The 14,006-nt window shown below is 55.6% G+C and overlaps 1 protein-coding gene across 2 annotated transcripts in view; it reads right to left on the bottom strand.

Moving 5' to 3' along the window:
* Positions 1 to 14,006, bottom strand: part of PLXNA2 (plexin A2) — a 149,024-nt gene that overhangs the window by 79,579 nt on the left and 55,439 nt on the right. For both annotated transcript variants that reach the window (XM_058855947.1, XM_058855948.1), the window contains exon 4: positions 8,149 to 8,283. In XM_058855947.1, coding sequence (XP_058711930.1) covers positions 8,149 to 8,283 — 135 coding nt within the window. The remainder of the gene's footprint in view (positions 1 to 8,148; positions 8,284 to 14,006) is intronic.

Raw genomic sequence — 14,006 nt, 5'->3', positions numbered from 1 at the left:
GTAGTGGAAGGTGTTCCTGTCCACCACAGGGCGTGGAGGTGGATGAGCTTTAAGGTCTTTTCCAACCCAAAAAATCCTGGGAATCCGTGAACTCAGCTTCTTTCAGGATGGAGAAGGGGTGGTGGCATCAAACCTGGGGGAGATCAGACCTGCCCCAGCTCCTGAGGATGTCTCAGGTCCCTTCTCAAAGCCCTCAGCACCAGGGAGCTGAGGCTCTGCCAATGTGAACGCAAGGGAAATTCTAGAAATGCCTCAGGACTGCGGTGGCTGGGCTGGAAATGAAACAATGGGTCTGTGGAAGAGGAGGAATTGGAAAGGGAAGCAAATGCCGAGGCAAACACATGGGAACCCTGTGGCTGTGACTGGCAGGGGAAGAAACAGCCCTAATACAAAGAAAAACCAAAGCAAAACAAACAAACCACAGGCAAAGGCAGCCAGCACTTAAAAGGAACAACCACACGAGCAATGTCTGAGGTATAACTCATCCAGGAAAAACAAACCCACTGACCCCGAGCTCACACCGCGGCGTTTTCCACCGCTCCTTCCCCGAAAGTTTATTCATCAAGGATTCCTCAGCTCAAAAAGGCTCCTGCCCTGAGCTGCCCACATGGATTTTGTGTGGGGACAGAGGTCCCAGGCGGCTGGGGAGGCACTGGAAGCAGCCCCAGCAGCTTCTGCCCGCCTGACAAATGTGCTGGCAGCAGGAGAGCAGAGCCAGCAGGTTGTCCCACCTGCCCGGGCTGCGGCTTCTTGGTCAATGGATGTTAATTAACACATCCTCCTTCTTAGGGAGGTATTGTTAATGAGCTCCGACAAGTTTTGAACGGGATCTCTTAATTATTCCTAACTGGCCGCGGAAAGGGGATAATGGCTGTGTTGAGATAGGAGTTTGGGGAGGGTGGAGGAGGAGCAGGTGCCTGGGAGAGGAGCTGTGCAAACAGCCCAGGGCCCAGCCCTTGCTCCAGGGGATGCTGTCCCCATCCTGATCTCTCTGTCCCCATCCCGAGCTCCCTCTGTCCCCATTCTGATCTCTCTGTCCCCATCCCGAGCTCCCTCTGTCCCCATCCCGAGCTCCCTCTGTCCCCATCCCCATCCCGATCTCTCTCTGTCCCCATCCCGATCTCCCTCTGTACCCATCCCGATCTCTCTCTGTCCCCATCCCAATCTCCCTCTGTCTCCATCCCGATCTCCCTCTGTCCCCATCCCCATCCTGATCTCTCTGTCCCCATCCCTCTGTCCCTCTGTCCCCATCCCGATCTCTCTGTTCCCATCCCGATCTCCCTCTGTCCCCATCCCTCTGTCCCTCTGTCCCCATCCCTCTGTCCCCATCCCCATCCCGATCTCCCTCTGTCCCCATCCCGATCTCTCGTCCCCATCCCATGGGCACAGGGTGGCACAGGAGGAGCAGCTGCAGGAGCCACGGGAGGCAGCTTTTGGACACCTCTGCTGGGATTCAGCCGAGCCCTTTTCCCTGTGCCAGTGTTGAAAGTTTGCTGAGATTATGTCCAGCTAACTGGCTGTTCAACTAGCAGATAATGTAGTTAAAAATTTAATCAGTTCATTTTTTCCCTCTTGATGACTCCAGACCCTTTTATCCACATCTCTTGCATTTTTTATCATGTTTTCTCAGTTCTTTTCAGGACACCATCAGTATTTACAGCCCTGCTGCTCCAGGACTGATGGGCTCCCTGTTTTTCTCAGCCCTCACTCTGTCCCAACCTCTCCTAAATCATCCAGGCAGCTCCTGTCTGCCTACCCCTCGCTCAGCATCCAGAAAGTTCAGTCCAGAGCGGTTTGCAGAGGACTGAAACCTCTCAGGGTTAACAGGACAGGGGAATGCACAACAAATTATCCCGGGAGAGCTCCTGGCACAGGGGCACTTGCAAAGCAAATATTTCACTGCTCCCAGAGCAGACTAAAAGACAATTTCCTTACCTAAAGCCACAGTGATGGATGTGGAGAGGGAGGGGGGAATTCAGGCGGTGGAAAAGCAAAAGAAGGAATAAATAAGGAGGAGCTGTGGCTGCCCCATCCCTGGAGAGCTCACAGCCAGGGTGGATGGGGCTTGGAGCCACCTGGGGTGGGGTGAGATGAGTTTTGAGGTCCCTCCCAACCCAAAGCATTCTGTGGTTCTCTGATTCTATCAAAGAACACAGAACTGTGCCCTGCAAAGCCGAGGTTCTCCTGGGATGGGCACATCCAGCGCTCCCTGGGGCAGCAGAGGATCCCTCCCAGCTCTGCTGGGTTAATTGGAATTCACAGGGGGATTTTGGGGTCGTGTCTGTACCTGGGCAATGCTGAGGTTCCCAGCCAGAGCAGGAGGCTGCTCTGCTGCATTCCTCATAAACACAGAGGGAAATCATCCCCCGTGGCTGAATGAACCACGGAGTGACCCTGGCTGGGCTCCTGAGCCATGAGAGGTGCAGGAATTGTGAAGAATGTTCATGGAAAGTGAATTTTGGGCAGGTTCCTGGTGAGGAAGGTGCTGCCTCTCCCCTCAACACCTCACCCAGGGCTGGAGCACAAACAGCTGAGGGATCACGAGCTGGGAAGGGCCCTCCTGGGATGTTTTCCTCACCACAAAGATATCCCTTCCAGCGAGTATTTCCTGCGAGTTTCGATCCTGCTGATTTAAATTCCACGTTTGCAGCCCTTGATTAGGCGGTGAAATCTTTTGGAGCCGCCAATCCCGGCCCGGGATTGATTGAGCTCCTCTCACTCCTGGCTTAAAAATAGCCAAACTCCTTCTTCTGTCGAGAGCTGCGAAAATCTTTGGCCCTGGTTTTGCTGCTGCTTACATAATGCCCAGCAGCCCTGCCAGGGTGGGCTGTGCAGAGGAGCAATGGGACCAATTCTGCTTCAATATTTTAGTTTTTGTCAGGTTTTTTTGTTTTGGTTTGGTTGTTTTTTTCTGGTAGAAACTGTTAATTGAATTTGTCTGTGGGAAATGAGGCAGCTCGCACTGGGCTGAGGTTCCCCCAGCACTGACCCACCACAGAACCCATGGTGAATTTGGGGATAGGAGCCAAAAACTGGGATTTTGGGGAGAGTAACTCTGCCAGCACCCAGCAGACCCGCTGCTATTCCCACCCTGGAATCCCACAGAGCTCCTTCAGTGCCATCCATCATCATCTCCATCATCTCCGTCATCTCCATCATCTCCACCATCTCCATCTCCATCATCTCCATCTCCATCCTGCTCTCCCCCAGCCTTGCTCAGCCTCTGTGCAGAAATGAGCTTTGTTTTCTCCACCAACACTGAGAAATTAATTCCTGCTTCAAACAGGGCCAGAACCACTTCTCTTCTCCCCTCTGAGTGTTTGAAACCAGGTGCTGTGGGAAGGGAACCTGAGTGAGCTCCTAATAACCACCCTTAAACCCAGCGCTTCGAGAACTCCGAGTGCCTGGAAGCAAAGTTTCTTTATTCCTCTCTCCCCCGGATCGGGCTGTGCAACTGTTGCTTCTGTGCTTTGTGGGAGTGAAATCAAATGTCAAATATTCTGCTTTGGAAGGAGCTGGCAGCGAGACATGAAAGGCTCAGGGAGAGCTCAAAAAAAAAGGGGGAGGAAAAAACTGGAGCAAAGCACAGACAGGGCTGGGACAGGAGCCAGGGGAGCGGGGAAGGGCTGTGCCTACAAGCACAGCTCCAGATCTGAGCAGGGAGAGGCTCTTTTCCCTGCATTTCAGCACAAAGCTGCTCCTGCACAGAAGGGAGGTGGGCTCCGTGCCCAGGAGCTCCATCCTTTGTGGGAAGCATCCCCACAGCTCCGCTCCCCAGGCCCAGAGGAGCTCAGGAGATGCCCCCAGCTCTGTTGGGGAGCACCTTCCTCAGGTAAATTCCCCAAAACCCCAGCCCAGTGTGTTCTGGCAGGGGCACTGGGCTGTTTCTGGCTCTGTAAAATATTCAGATCCCCGCTCTGGACCATCCTCCTGCCACCAGCACATCCCTGCTGGGAGCAGCTGCTCTCTGTGGCATTTTGCTGTGGCAGAATTTTGGTTTTTCTCAGGTTCCAGCTTTCAGGGGCCGTTTTTTTGCTGTACATTCTCATTCCTTCTGAGGACACCTCCCACCATGCACAGCCTCAGCCCTCTGGAGCTGCTGGACCTCTCTCCTCCTCTTGCTGCTGACCCTTTTCAATCATCAGCCTCCTTTATAGAGAACCAGGGGGAAAATATATTCCTGGCTGCACTTTGCTGAACTATCACATTGCCAGGATGGGGGCACTGGGGTCACAGGAGCTGACAGGATCCATCTGCATCGGATGCTGGGATTTTGGGACCCAGAGCACGTGTTGCTGCCAGGGCAAAAGGCAAATCCTGTGGCAAATCCTGCAAGGAATGAGAGGCAACAGCCCCCAGCTCCTGCAGTCTCCCCAGGGCAGAGCCGTGGCTGAAAATGGAATTAATGTTCCAGGAATATTCTATTATTTGCTAATTCTCTTCACATCTTTTTGTTTCACAATTAAGCAAATTAGTGCTTTGATGAATATTAAGACGCTCTTGCCTCATAAAAGATGAGTTAGAGGCATTCCCCCCGGATTTTGCTCCTAATGAAAACAGTTCCTCAACTGTTTGAGATCCACACTGGGTCGTTTCCTCCCTGGTGGGAGCACGGGCAGCACGTGGCTCCTGCACAAAGTGACCAAGCACTGACATTTGAATAAAACAATTAAATTGCAAAGTTTGTGCAGATCCTCGTTGTTGCCATCAAATCCCAGCCCAGGCTGCGATGGGATCTGAAATTTGGGGCTGCTCATGCAAGTGTCGATCCCTGAGTGGCTCTAACGAGCACAAAATGCCTTCCTCAGCCTCAGGGATTCACTCACTCGAGCCTTTTAGCAGGGAGAAGACTTTGCCCTGATCTAAAGCATTTCTTCCCCGCTTTTGAATGACTTTATAACCAAGGAAAGGATTTGTCAGTTTTTTCTTCTCTTCCTGTGGGTCGGAAGGACAGTTCTGCTGGCTCTGGGAGGAGCTGGGAGCTCCCAGTGCAAGGTACAAGGAGAGCTTTTCTCCACCTCCATCAGAGCATCCCTGACCACACCAACACCTCCCGCAGCACCTCAGAGCAGCTGGAAAAAGCTGCCAGGGAGCAGGGGGTTCACAGAGCAATTGAACAGCACCCAGACACCCCAGTGCAGCCCCTCCCCTGCCTCCAGCACCCACCAGGCACCAGCCCTGCCACCCTGAACCCCCAGTGGTGAGGAACAGCCAGGAAATCGCTCAGCAGAGCCAGAGAGCCCAGAAATCTGAGTGCTGGGGGCTCCCTCTGTGCCTCGGAGAAGAACAGAAGGCCACAGATTATTGACATCATTCTGGCTCCCCCAGCAGCAGCCCCCCGTGGACTGCCAGCCATCAATTCCCATCATAATCACTTGGGTTGTGCTTTTTTGGGGCGGGCACCACCCCGGGGCAGGAGCAGAGCTGGCACAGAGCAAAACCAGGGTTAATGGGGCTTGGTCCCCCCTCTGTGCTGCAGCAGCACTCACTGGCAGCCCCTTCAAACACGCTGGGAAACAGCTAAACAAACAAAGGAAGGCAGAGAGAAATAAAGCCAGCAGCAATTCAGCCATTCCAGGAAGGATTTGTTCCCAGAAAGGGTGGTCAGGCCTTGGAGCTGCCCGGGGAGGTTTGGGGTGCCCATCCTGGGGATATCCAAGGAATGCTGGATGTGGCACTCTGCGCCGGGGATGAGGTGGGGATTGGGCACAGGATGGAATTAATGATCCTGGAGGGGTTTTCCAGCCTCAGGGATTCTGGGATTCTGTGCTCAAGGATGCTCCCAGAAAAACCCTTGCAGCCCCTCAGCCTGCCAGCCTCACTGCAGGAGCAGCAGCCCTGGAATCCCTGCGGCTCCGAGCCCCGAGCAGCTCAGTTCCCATCACTTCCAGCCAGGAACAAGCAGCTACAACTCTCCCCCGAGAGCTGATGCCAATCTCTGCCCAGGGGCAGAACAACCCCAGCTCCAACCTTTCATCCCCACCCCGGCACTGAGCCCCAACCTCTCATCCCCACCCAGCACTGAGCCCCAACCTCTCATCCCCACCCAGCACTGAGCCCCAACCTCTCATCCCCACCCCGGCACTGAACCCCAACCTCTCATCCCCACCCCGGCACTGAGCTCCAACCTCTCATCCCCACCCCGGCACTGAGCTCCAACCTCTCATCCCCACCCCAGCACTGAACCCCAACCTCATCCCCACCCCAGCACTGAGCTCCAACCTCATCCCCACCCCAGCACTGAACCCCAACCTCTCATCCCCACCCCAGCATTGAGCTCCTGTGCCCCAGAGCACATCCCTGAGGCAGATGGGAGCAGCAGGCAGGGGAGCAGGCACTCAGGGGAGCAGGAGGCAGGGGAGCAGACACTCAGGGGATCAGACACTGAGGAAGGGGATCAGACACTCAGGAAGGGGAGCAGGCACTCAGGAAGGGGATCAGGCACTCAGGAGGGGATCAGACACTCAGGAAGGGGATCAGACACTCAGGAGAGGGATCAGACACTCAGGAGAGGGATCAGGCACTCAGGAAGGGGAGCAGGCACTCAGGAAGGGGAGCAGGCACTCAGGAAGGGGAGCAGACACTCAGGGAAGGGTATCAGACACTCAGGAGAGGGATCAGACACTCAGGAGGGGAGCAGACACTCAGGAAGGGGAGCAGGCACTCAGGAAGGGTATCAGACACTCAGGAGAGGGATCAGACACTCAGGAAGGGATCAGACACTCAGGGAAGGGATCAGACACTCAGGGAAGGGATCAGACACTCAGGAAGGGGAGCAGACACTCAGGAGGGGATCAGACACTCAGGTGAGGGATCAGACACTCAGGAAGGGGATCAGGCACTCAGGAGAGGGATCAGACACTCAGGAGAGGGATCAGACACTCAGGAGGGGATCAGACACTCAGGAAGGGGAGCAGACACTCAGGAAGGGGAGCAGACACTCAGGGAAGGGGATCAGACACTCAGGAAGGGGATCAGGCACTCAGGAGAGGGATCAGACACTCAGGAAGGGGATCAGGCACTCAGGAGGGGATCAGACACTCAGGGAAGGGATCAGACACTCAGGAGAGGGATCAGACACTCAGGAGAGGGATCAGTCATTCAGGAAGGGGAGCAGACACTCAGGAAGGGGAGCAGACACTCAGGAGAGGGATCAGACACTCAGGTGAGGGATCAGACACTCAGGAGAGGGATCAGACACTCAGGAGAGGGATCAGACACTCAGGGAAGGGGATCAGACACTCAGGAAAGGGATCAGACACTCAGGAGAGGGATCAGACACTCAGGAAAGGGATCAGACACTCAGGAGAGGGATCAGACACTCAGGAGAGGGATCAGACACTCAGGAGAGGGATCAGACACTCAGGAGAGGGATCAGACACTCAGGGAAGGGGATCAGACACTCAGGAAAGGGATCAGACACTCAGGAAGGGGATCAGACACTCAGGAGAGGGATCAGACACTCAGGAGAGGGATCAGACACTCAGGAGAGGGATCAGACACTCAGGAGAGGGATCAGACACTGAGGAAGGGGATCAGACACTCAGGAAGGGGATCAGACACTCAGGAAGGGGAGCAGACACTCAGGAAGGGGATCAGACACTCAGGAAGGGGAGCAGACACTCAGGGAAGGGGATCAGACACTCAGGAGAGGGATCAGACACTCAGGAAGGGGATCAGACACTCAGGGAACGGATCAGACACTCAGGAGAGTGATCAGGCACTCAGGAAGGGGATCAGACACTCAGGAAGGGGATCAGACACTCAGGAAGGGGAGCAGACACTCAGGAAGGGGATCAGGCACTCAGGAAGGGGATCAGACACTCAGGAAGGGGAGCAGACACTCAGGAAGGGGATCAGGCACTCAGTGAAGGGATCAGACACTCAGGAGAGGGATCAGACACTCAGGAAGGGGATCAGACACTCAGGAAGGGGAGCAGACACTCAGGGAAGGGGATCAGACACTCAGGAGAGGGATCAGACACTCAGGAAGGGGATCAGACACTCAGGGAAGGGATCAGACACTCAGGAGAGGGATCAGACACTCAGGAGAGGGATCAGTCATTCAGGAAGGGGATCAGACACTCAGGAAGGGGAGCAGACACTCAAGAGAGGGATCAGGCACTCAGGAAGGGGAGCAGGACTCACCTGGCGCTCTGACATGACGTACAGGTACTTGTGGTCGATGGAGAAGGCCATGTCCCGCAGCACCGGGCTCCCGTCCTTGAACACCGGCACCACCTCGTACTGGATGCCGCCCTGGGGGGGACCATCAGCCCGGACCTGCAGGGAGCAAACACAGGTCAGAGAGACCTCACTGGGTCCATTCTGGGGAATGCTGGGGCGAGGGGAGGAGGAGGACAAGGTAGGAAAATGAATTAATTTAAAAAATCTCAGCTCTGAAGCAGAGGCAGAGCAGAGGCAGCAGGCAGAGCGTGGGAGCAGGAGCTGGAGCAGAGGTTCCATCTCCACTGGAGCCACTGGGATTTTGCTAATCCAGGAGAAATAATGAGAGAGTTTTGTGGTTGCAAGGTGAGCACAGAGACTGCCACTGACCTATGATTGACCATCCAGGGGGAAGGAAAATTGTAAACTTTTAAGATTCTCTCTGAAATAAGCCTGAAAGGAGGCCACAAAACTCTACAGCCAGCAGCAAAGCCAAGACACTGCAGAGGTATTTTTTAAGTCTCTAGACACCTATAGAATGGCACCTGGACCATCTCCATCACCTGCTGCAGAATCCCCTGGAGCATCATCCCTGCTGGAAGCCTGGAGATGCCGCTGCCACTTTCCTGCCTGCAGGATTCAGTGAGGCCAGCCCAGCCCAGGCCGTTCTGAGGGCGAGCAGAGCTCTGACACAGCAGCACACGGTCGGTTCTGTTCGGGCTCCGAGCATCCCTGCATCCCTCCAGGGCAGGAGATCCTGCCCAGCCTGTGACAATCGCCATCCCTGCCAGCAGCGCTGCTGCTGAGGAAACGCCTTCTCTTCCCAAAGTTAATAATTGATGGCCTCGGGGGCTGCGCGAGGGGAAGGGGGGAGGATAAACAAACTCTTTACATTGTCTTTCCCACCAGGATTTGCATATTTGGAGAGCCGCTGGATGGCAACGCCGTGTGTGCGAGAGCCAAGGGCTCGCAGTGACAGCGCTGCTGGGCCAGGGAGCCGGGAATGTGCCGGGAATTGCCGGGAATTGCCAGGAATTGCCGGGACTGTGACGGGAATTGCCAGGAATTGTCAGGATGCGCCGGGAATTATTGGGATGCGCCGGGAATTGTCGGGATGCGCCGGGACTGTGCCGGGACTGTGCCAGGAACTGCCGGGACTGTGCCGGGACTGTGCCGGGAACTGCCAGGAATTGTCGGGATAAACCGGGAATTGTCGGGACGCGCCGGGAATTGTCGGGACGCGCCGGGAATGTGCCGGGAATTGCCGGGAATGAGCCGGGAATGTTTCAGGACACACCTACAGCCCATCCAGGAGAGGGAAGGCGGCCCTGGGACACGCTCTTATCCCAAAGATGCCACCTGCTCCAGCCCCACCCCGGGCTGTGCTGCTCCAGCCCCTTTTCCTGCCCCATGAATTCCCACCTGGCTGCGAAATGCAGCAGAAAGCAGGAAAAGCCAAAGCCTGAACCTTCGGAAGAGGCAGGATGGAGCACAGAAAGGGCTGGCGCTTTTCTCTGGTTCATGTCCCCAGGAGGTAAGAGAGCAGGTTGCTAAGCATCTTATGATTTAGCTGAGAAATGAACCACCCCAGCTGGAAATACCAGGAGATTTTCACACCCCGAGAGCAGAGAAGCTCCCCTGCTCCCTGCTCCGAATAAATCCTGCCCTTGGAAAGAGCCCCGGTGCCTCCTGCCATGTACAGACGTGTTGGATACACACAAACGCATTTATTTTCTGGATTTCTCTCTTTTTCCCTCTCCCTCCCGAGCGTTCAGTGCTACAAAAGAACATCAGGTGGGAATGTGAGTGGTCTGTTGAACACCCACAGCCAAGCACAGGAGCCTCTGGCAGGATTCAGCTGCCAGCCCAAGCCTGCCTCAAAAACCCAGAATCTTCAGAAAGCAAAATCTCCCCCAAAGGCAGAAGGCCAAATCCTGCTTTAATTCCACCTGTGAGAATTAGAATCATCACAGTGAAATGGCAGGAATTAGAGGCAGATCCACACCAGTATGAGCCCAGTGCCTTACTGGGTGCCGCCACCCGAGTCACCCTCGCTGCTTTGGGAGCCACCAGCCTGCACCAGGGACAAAAATCACCTGAGCTGCCAGGGATCCACTGCCACCACCATGCAAACGCCTGATTAATGGGCAGACGGGAATGGAAGCGCCGGACATGAAGGATCAGCAGCCTTTGTGAAAAACAACTGTTTTCCAGAGTTCCCTCAGGGCACCGGCAGCTCGTTAAATTGAGCTTCTTTCTAGTAATGAGGTCAGACAGGGCTAATAAAGAGAGATACCACTGGACAAGGCTGCTGCAGACCAATTCCAACCGGGAATTGAAGCTCTGGGTTGGGGCAGAGCCGAGTGTCCGATGGCTCCTCCAGCCCGGCCGGGGGCTCGGGGCTTGGAATGGGAATCCTGGGACACTGCACGGGGTGCTGGCTGCTCCAGAACCTCCTGTCCCCATAAAGGAGCTTGGAATGGGAATCCTGGGACACTGCACGGGGTGCTGGCTGCTCCAGAACCTCCTGTCCCCATAAAGGAGCTTGGAATGGGAATCCTGGGACACTGCACGGGGTCCTGGCTGCTCCAGGACCTCCTGTCCCCATAAAGGAGCTTGGAATGGGAATCCTGGGACACTGCACGGGGTCCTGGCTGCTCCAGAACCTCCTGTCCCCACAGAGGAGCTTGGAATGGGAATCCTGGGACACTGCACAGGGTGCTGGCTGCTCCAACACCTCCTGTCCCCACAGAGGAGCTTGGAATGGGAGTGCTGGGACACAGCACGGGGTCCTGGCTGCTCCAACACCTCCTGTCCCCACAGAGGAGCTTGGAATGGGAGTGCTGGGACACAGCACGGGGTCCTGGCTGCTCCAACACCTCCTGTCCCCACAGAGGAGCTTGGAATGGGAATCCTGGGACACAGCACGGGGTCCTGGCTGCTCCAACACCTCCTGTCCCCATAAAGGAGCTTGGAATGGGAATCCTGGGACACTGCACGGGGTCCTGGCTGCTCCAGAACCTCCTGTCCCCATAAAGGAGCTTGGAATGGGAATCCTGGGACACAGCACGGGGTCCTGGCTGCTCCAACACCTCCTGTCCCCATAAAGGAGCTTGGAATGGGAATCCTGGGACACTGCACGGGGTCCTGGCTGCTCCAGAACCTCCTGTCCCCATAAAGGAGCTTGGAATGGGAATCCTGGGACACAGCACGGGGTCCTGGCTGCTCCAACACCTCCTGTCCCCATAAAGGAGCTTGGAATGGGAATCCTGGGACACTGCACGGGGTCCTGGCTGCTCTGACACCTCCTGTCCCCACAAAGGAGTTTGGAATGGGAATCCTGGGACACTGCACGGGGTGCTGGCTGCTCCAGAACCTCCTGTCCCCACAGAGGCCAGGGGACAGCCCTGGGGCTCTCAGGGACTCTGGCACAAGGGGACAGCAGCACCTCTGTGCCCCTGCCCCCCTCCCCGGGCCGCTGTGGAGCCCCCAGGTGCCCCCTGCCCACAGCCCAGGGCTGGGGACACCCAGGACACACCAGGATGCTCCGCTGCAGCTCCCGCTCAGGGCTCGGTTTCCATGGCAACAAATGATGATGTCAGAGAAGAGCGATGATTCCCGTGGACGAGGAAGAAGAAAGGGATCATCTCACCCAGCAGGAAGGTTCTTGTTGACGTTTGGAGAGGGAAATAATTCCTCTGCCTCACGTATGGGTGCCCTCCTGGGGCCACTCCTGAGCTGTCCCTGGAGCAGAGGCGTGGGACCAACCCCGCACCTCCGGGCTCATCCCAAATCCAGGGCTCATCCCAAATCCAGGGCTCGTCCCAAATCCAGGGCTCGTCCCAAATCCAGGGCTCGTCCCAAATCCAGGGCTCTTCCCAAATCCAGGTGATGGGAGAGAGGGGAGCAGAGGGACAGGGCTGGGCTCCAGTGGTCCCGTTTGGTTCTGTCCCCTCACTGTCCCTGCCTGTTTCTCCTCCTGGCAGGGTGATGGGCACGGGGAGCGTCCAGGAGAGCAGCACAGAGGGAAGCAGGGTCAGGATGGGTGGAGCACAGGTGTGAGGCACCTCAGCCAGCTGGAAATTGGGATCAGGGGGACAGCAGAGCCCAGGAGGACACACCACAACCTGCCACACTCGGACACCAACCCCAGGAGCTGCCTGGGCCAGATCCAGCCCTTCCCTCCCGCTGGATGTTTACAAATCTCTCCTGAGAAGTGCCTAACGACATAATCTGCAAATCCAAACTCATCCCTGGCTCTCAGAGCCATGGGCAGCCCCTCGTGGAGGAGCAGCGTGTGCTGGGTGCAGGGAGCTGAGCTCTAATACCCCCACAATGCAGCCCAGGGCTAAGCTGGGCTTTATCACCAGAGATTAGCAAAATACCACATTGTGCCAGCGGGATGTGCCGTGTAGGAGCCACTCAAGGATCTAATCTGACACCGAGCCCCACCACAATTCCTGCAGGAAAGTTCTCCTCAGGAGTTCTGCCCAGCCAGGCTGGTGCTGGGATATCTCCACATTCCCTTCCAGCCCCTCCCAGCAGAAGACATCAAACCTCCTTGTAGGAACTTTCCATGATTAAATTACCTGTCTGTTTTCATTAGGGGTGTTTCCAGGAGGCTGACTCATGATGGAATTCCTGATGCCAGGAAAAACAGCTGAATAAGTCCATGCATGAGGGCACAGATTCCTCACCCTGGGTCCTGCAGCAAGGCCACTCATTAACTCCTCCAGAGCTGCAGCTTCTCCCCACATCTGCAGGTGTCTGATGGGTCCCAAAGCTCTTTGGAAAGAGCTGGAAGAGGCTCCTGAGAGGATTTCCATGGCCAGGAGCAGCAGGCACTGCCTGAACTTGTTTATTTTTGTAATGGCCTGCGTGATATTCCCGGTCCTGCCTCCTCTGACACCCACAGCAACCTCCAGGAGGGGGGAATCCAGACCTGGAACTGCAAATTATGACCCAAAAAGTTTCCAAGAGCCCTTCAGGCCCTCTGTGAAATTCTGGGAGTACAGTACAGCCCAGAATCCCTGCTGACACCTGGGTTGGACCCAATTCCAGGTCATTAATAAACCCAGAGGACTGGGGGTGTTCTGAGGATCATTCAGCCAGTCCACCCCACATTTGGGATCTGAATTTGCTAATTCAGGTGTGCCAGGCCCCAGCAGGATCCCTGTCCCTGTCCCCATCCATGGGAGAAGCCCAGCCCCAGGAACAGCAGGAGTGGGACTGGGCTCTGTGTGGGGAGCGTCCCCCTTGGAATCCAGGTGAAATATTAACCCCTCCTCTCCTTTAAACCATAAATGTATCTGTGAGAAAGTTAATGACAAACCTCACACGCACCTTCACTCCAGATCAGGGCTCTGGAGGGGAGGGAGCCAATGGCTGGGGTGATGCCAGCAGCTCAGACATCCTGACAGGACAAACCCTTCAGAGAAATTGCCACTGGAGGGGTTCTTTCCTTCCCCAGGCTTTTATTTCCTTCTCCCATCCTTCTGCTCCCTCCACCCTCGTGCAGAGCTGCTCCTGCAGGATGAGGCAGGGAGGATGGTACAGAGGCACCATGCAGAGCCTAATCAGCAACCCCATGTCTTTAATTTATTACTGCATGAGAGGCTCGTTTAGAACAAAGCTGCCAGTTCGGGAGATCATTCCTTGAAAAGACTTTTTATTTGAAAAGCTGTCAGCTCACACCTTGTCACAGCCCTACTTGCAGCAGCAGAACTTTAATAACATGCCACCTCATGCAAATGAGCTGCTAATTAATTAAGTAGTATTCTTCCGGGGATGGATTCATTAGAATGAAATTTGGGCTGGTGAGGTTGGATTGCTTTGGATGG

Source organism: Poecile atricapillus, chromosome 23, assembly GCF_030490865.1.
Source record: "Poecile atricapillus isolate bPoeAtr1 chromosome 23, bPoeAtr1.hap1, whole genome shotgun sequence".
Taxonomy (NCBI): domain Eukaryota; kingdom Metazoa; phylum Chordata; class Aves; order Passeriformes; family Paridae; genus Poecile; species Poecile atricapillus.
This window is presented reverse-complemented; position numbering and strand designations above follow the sequence as displayed.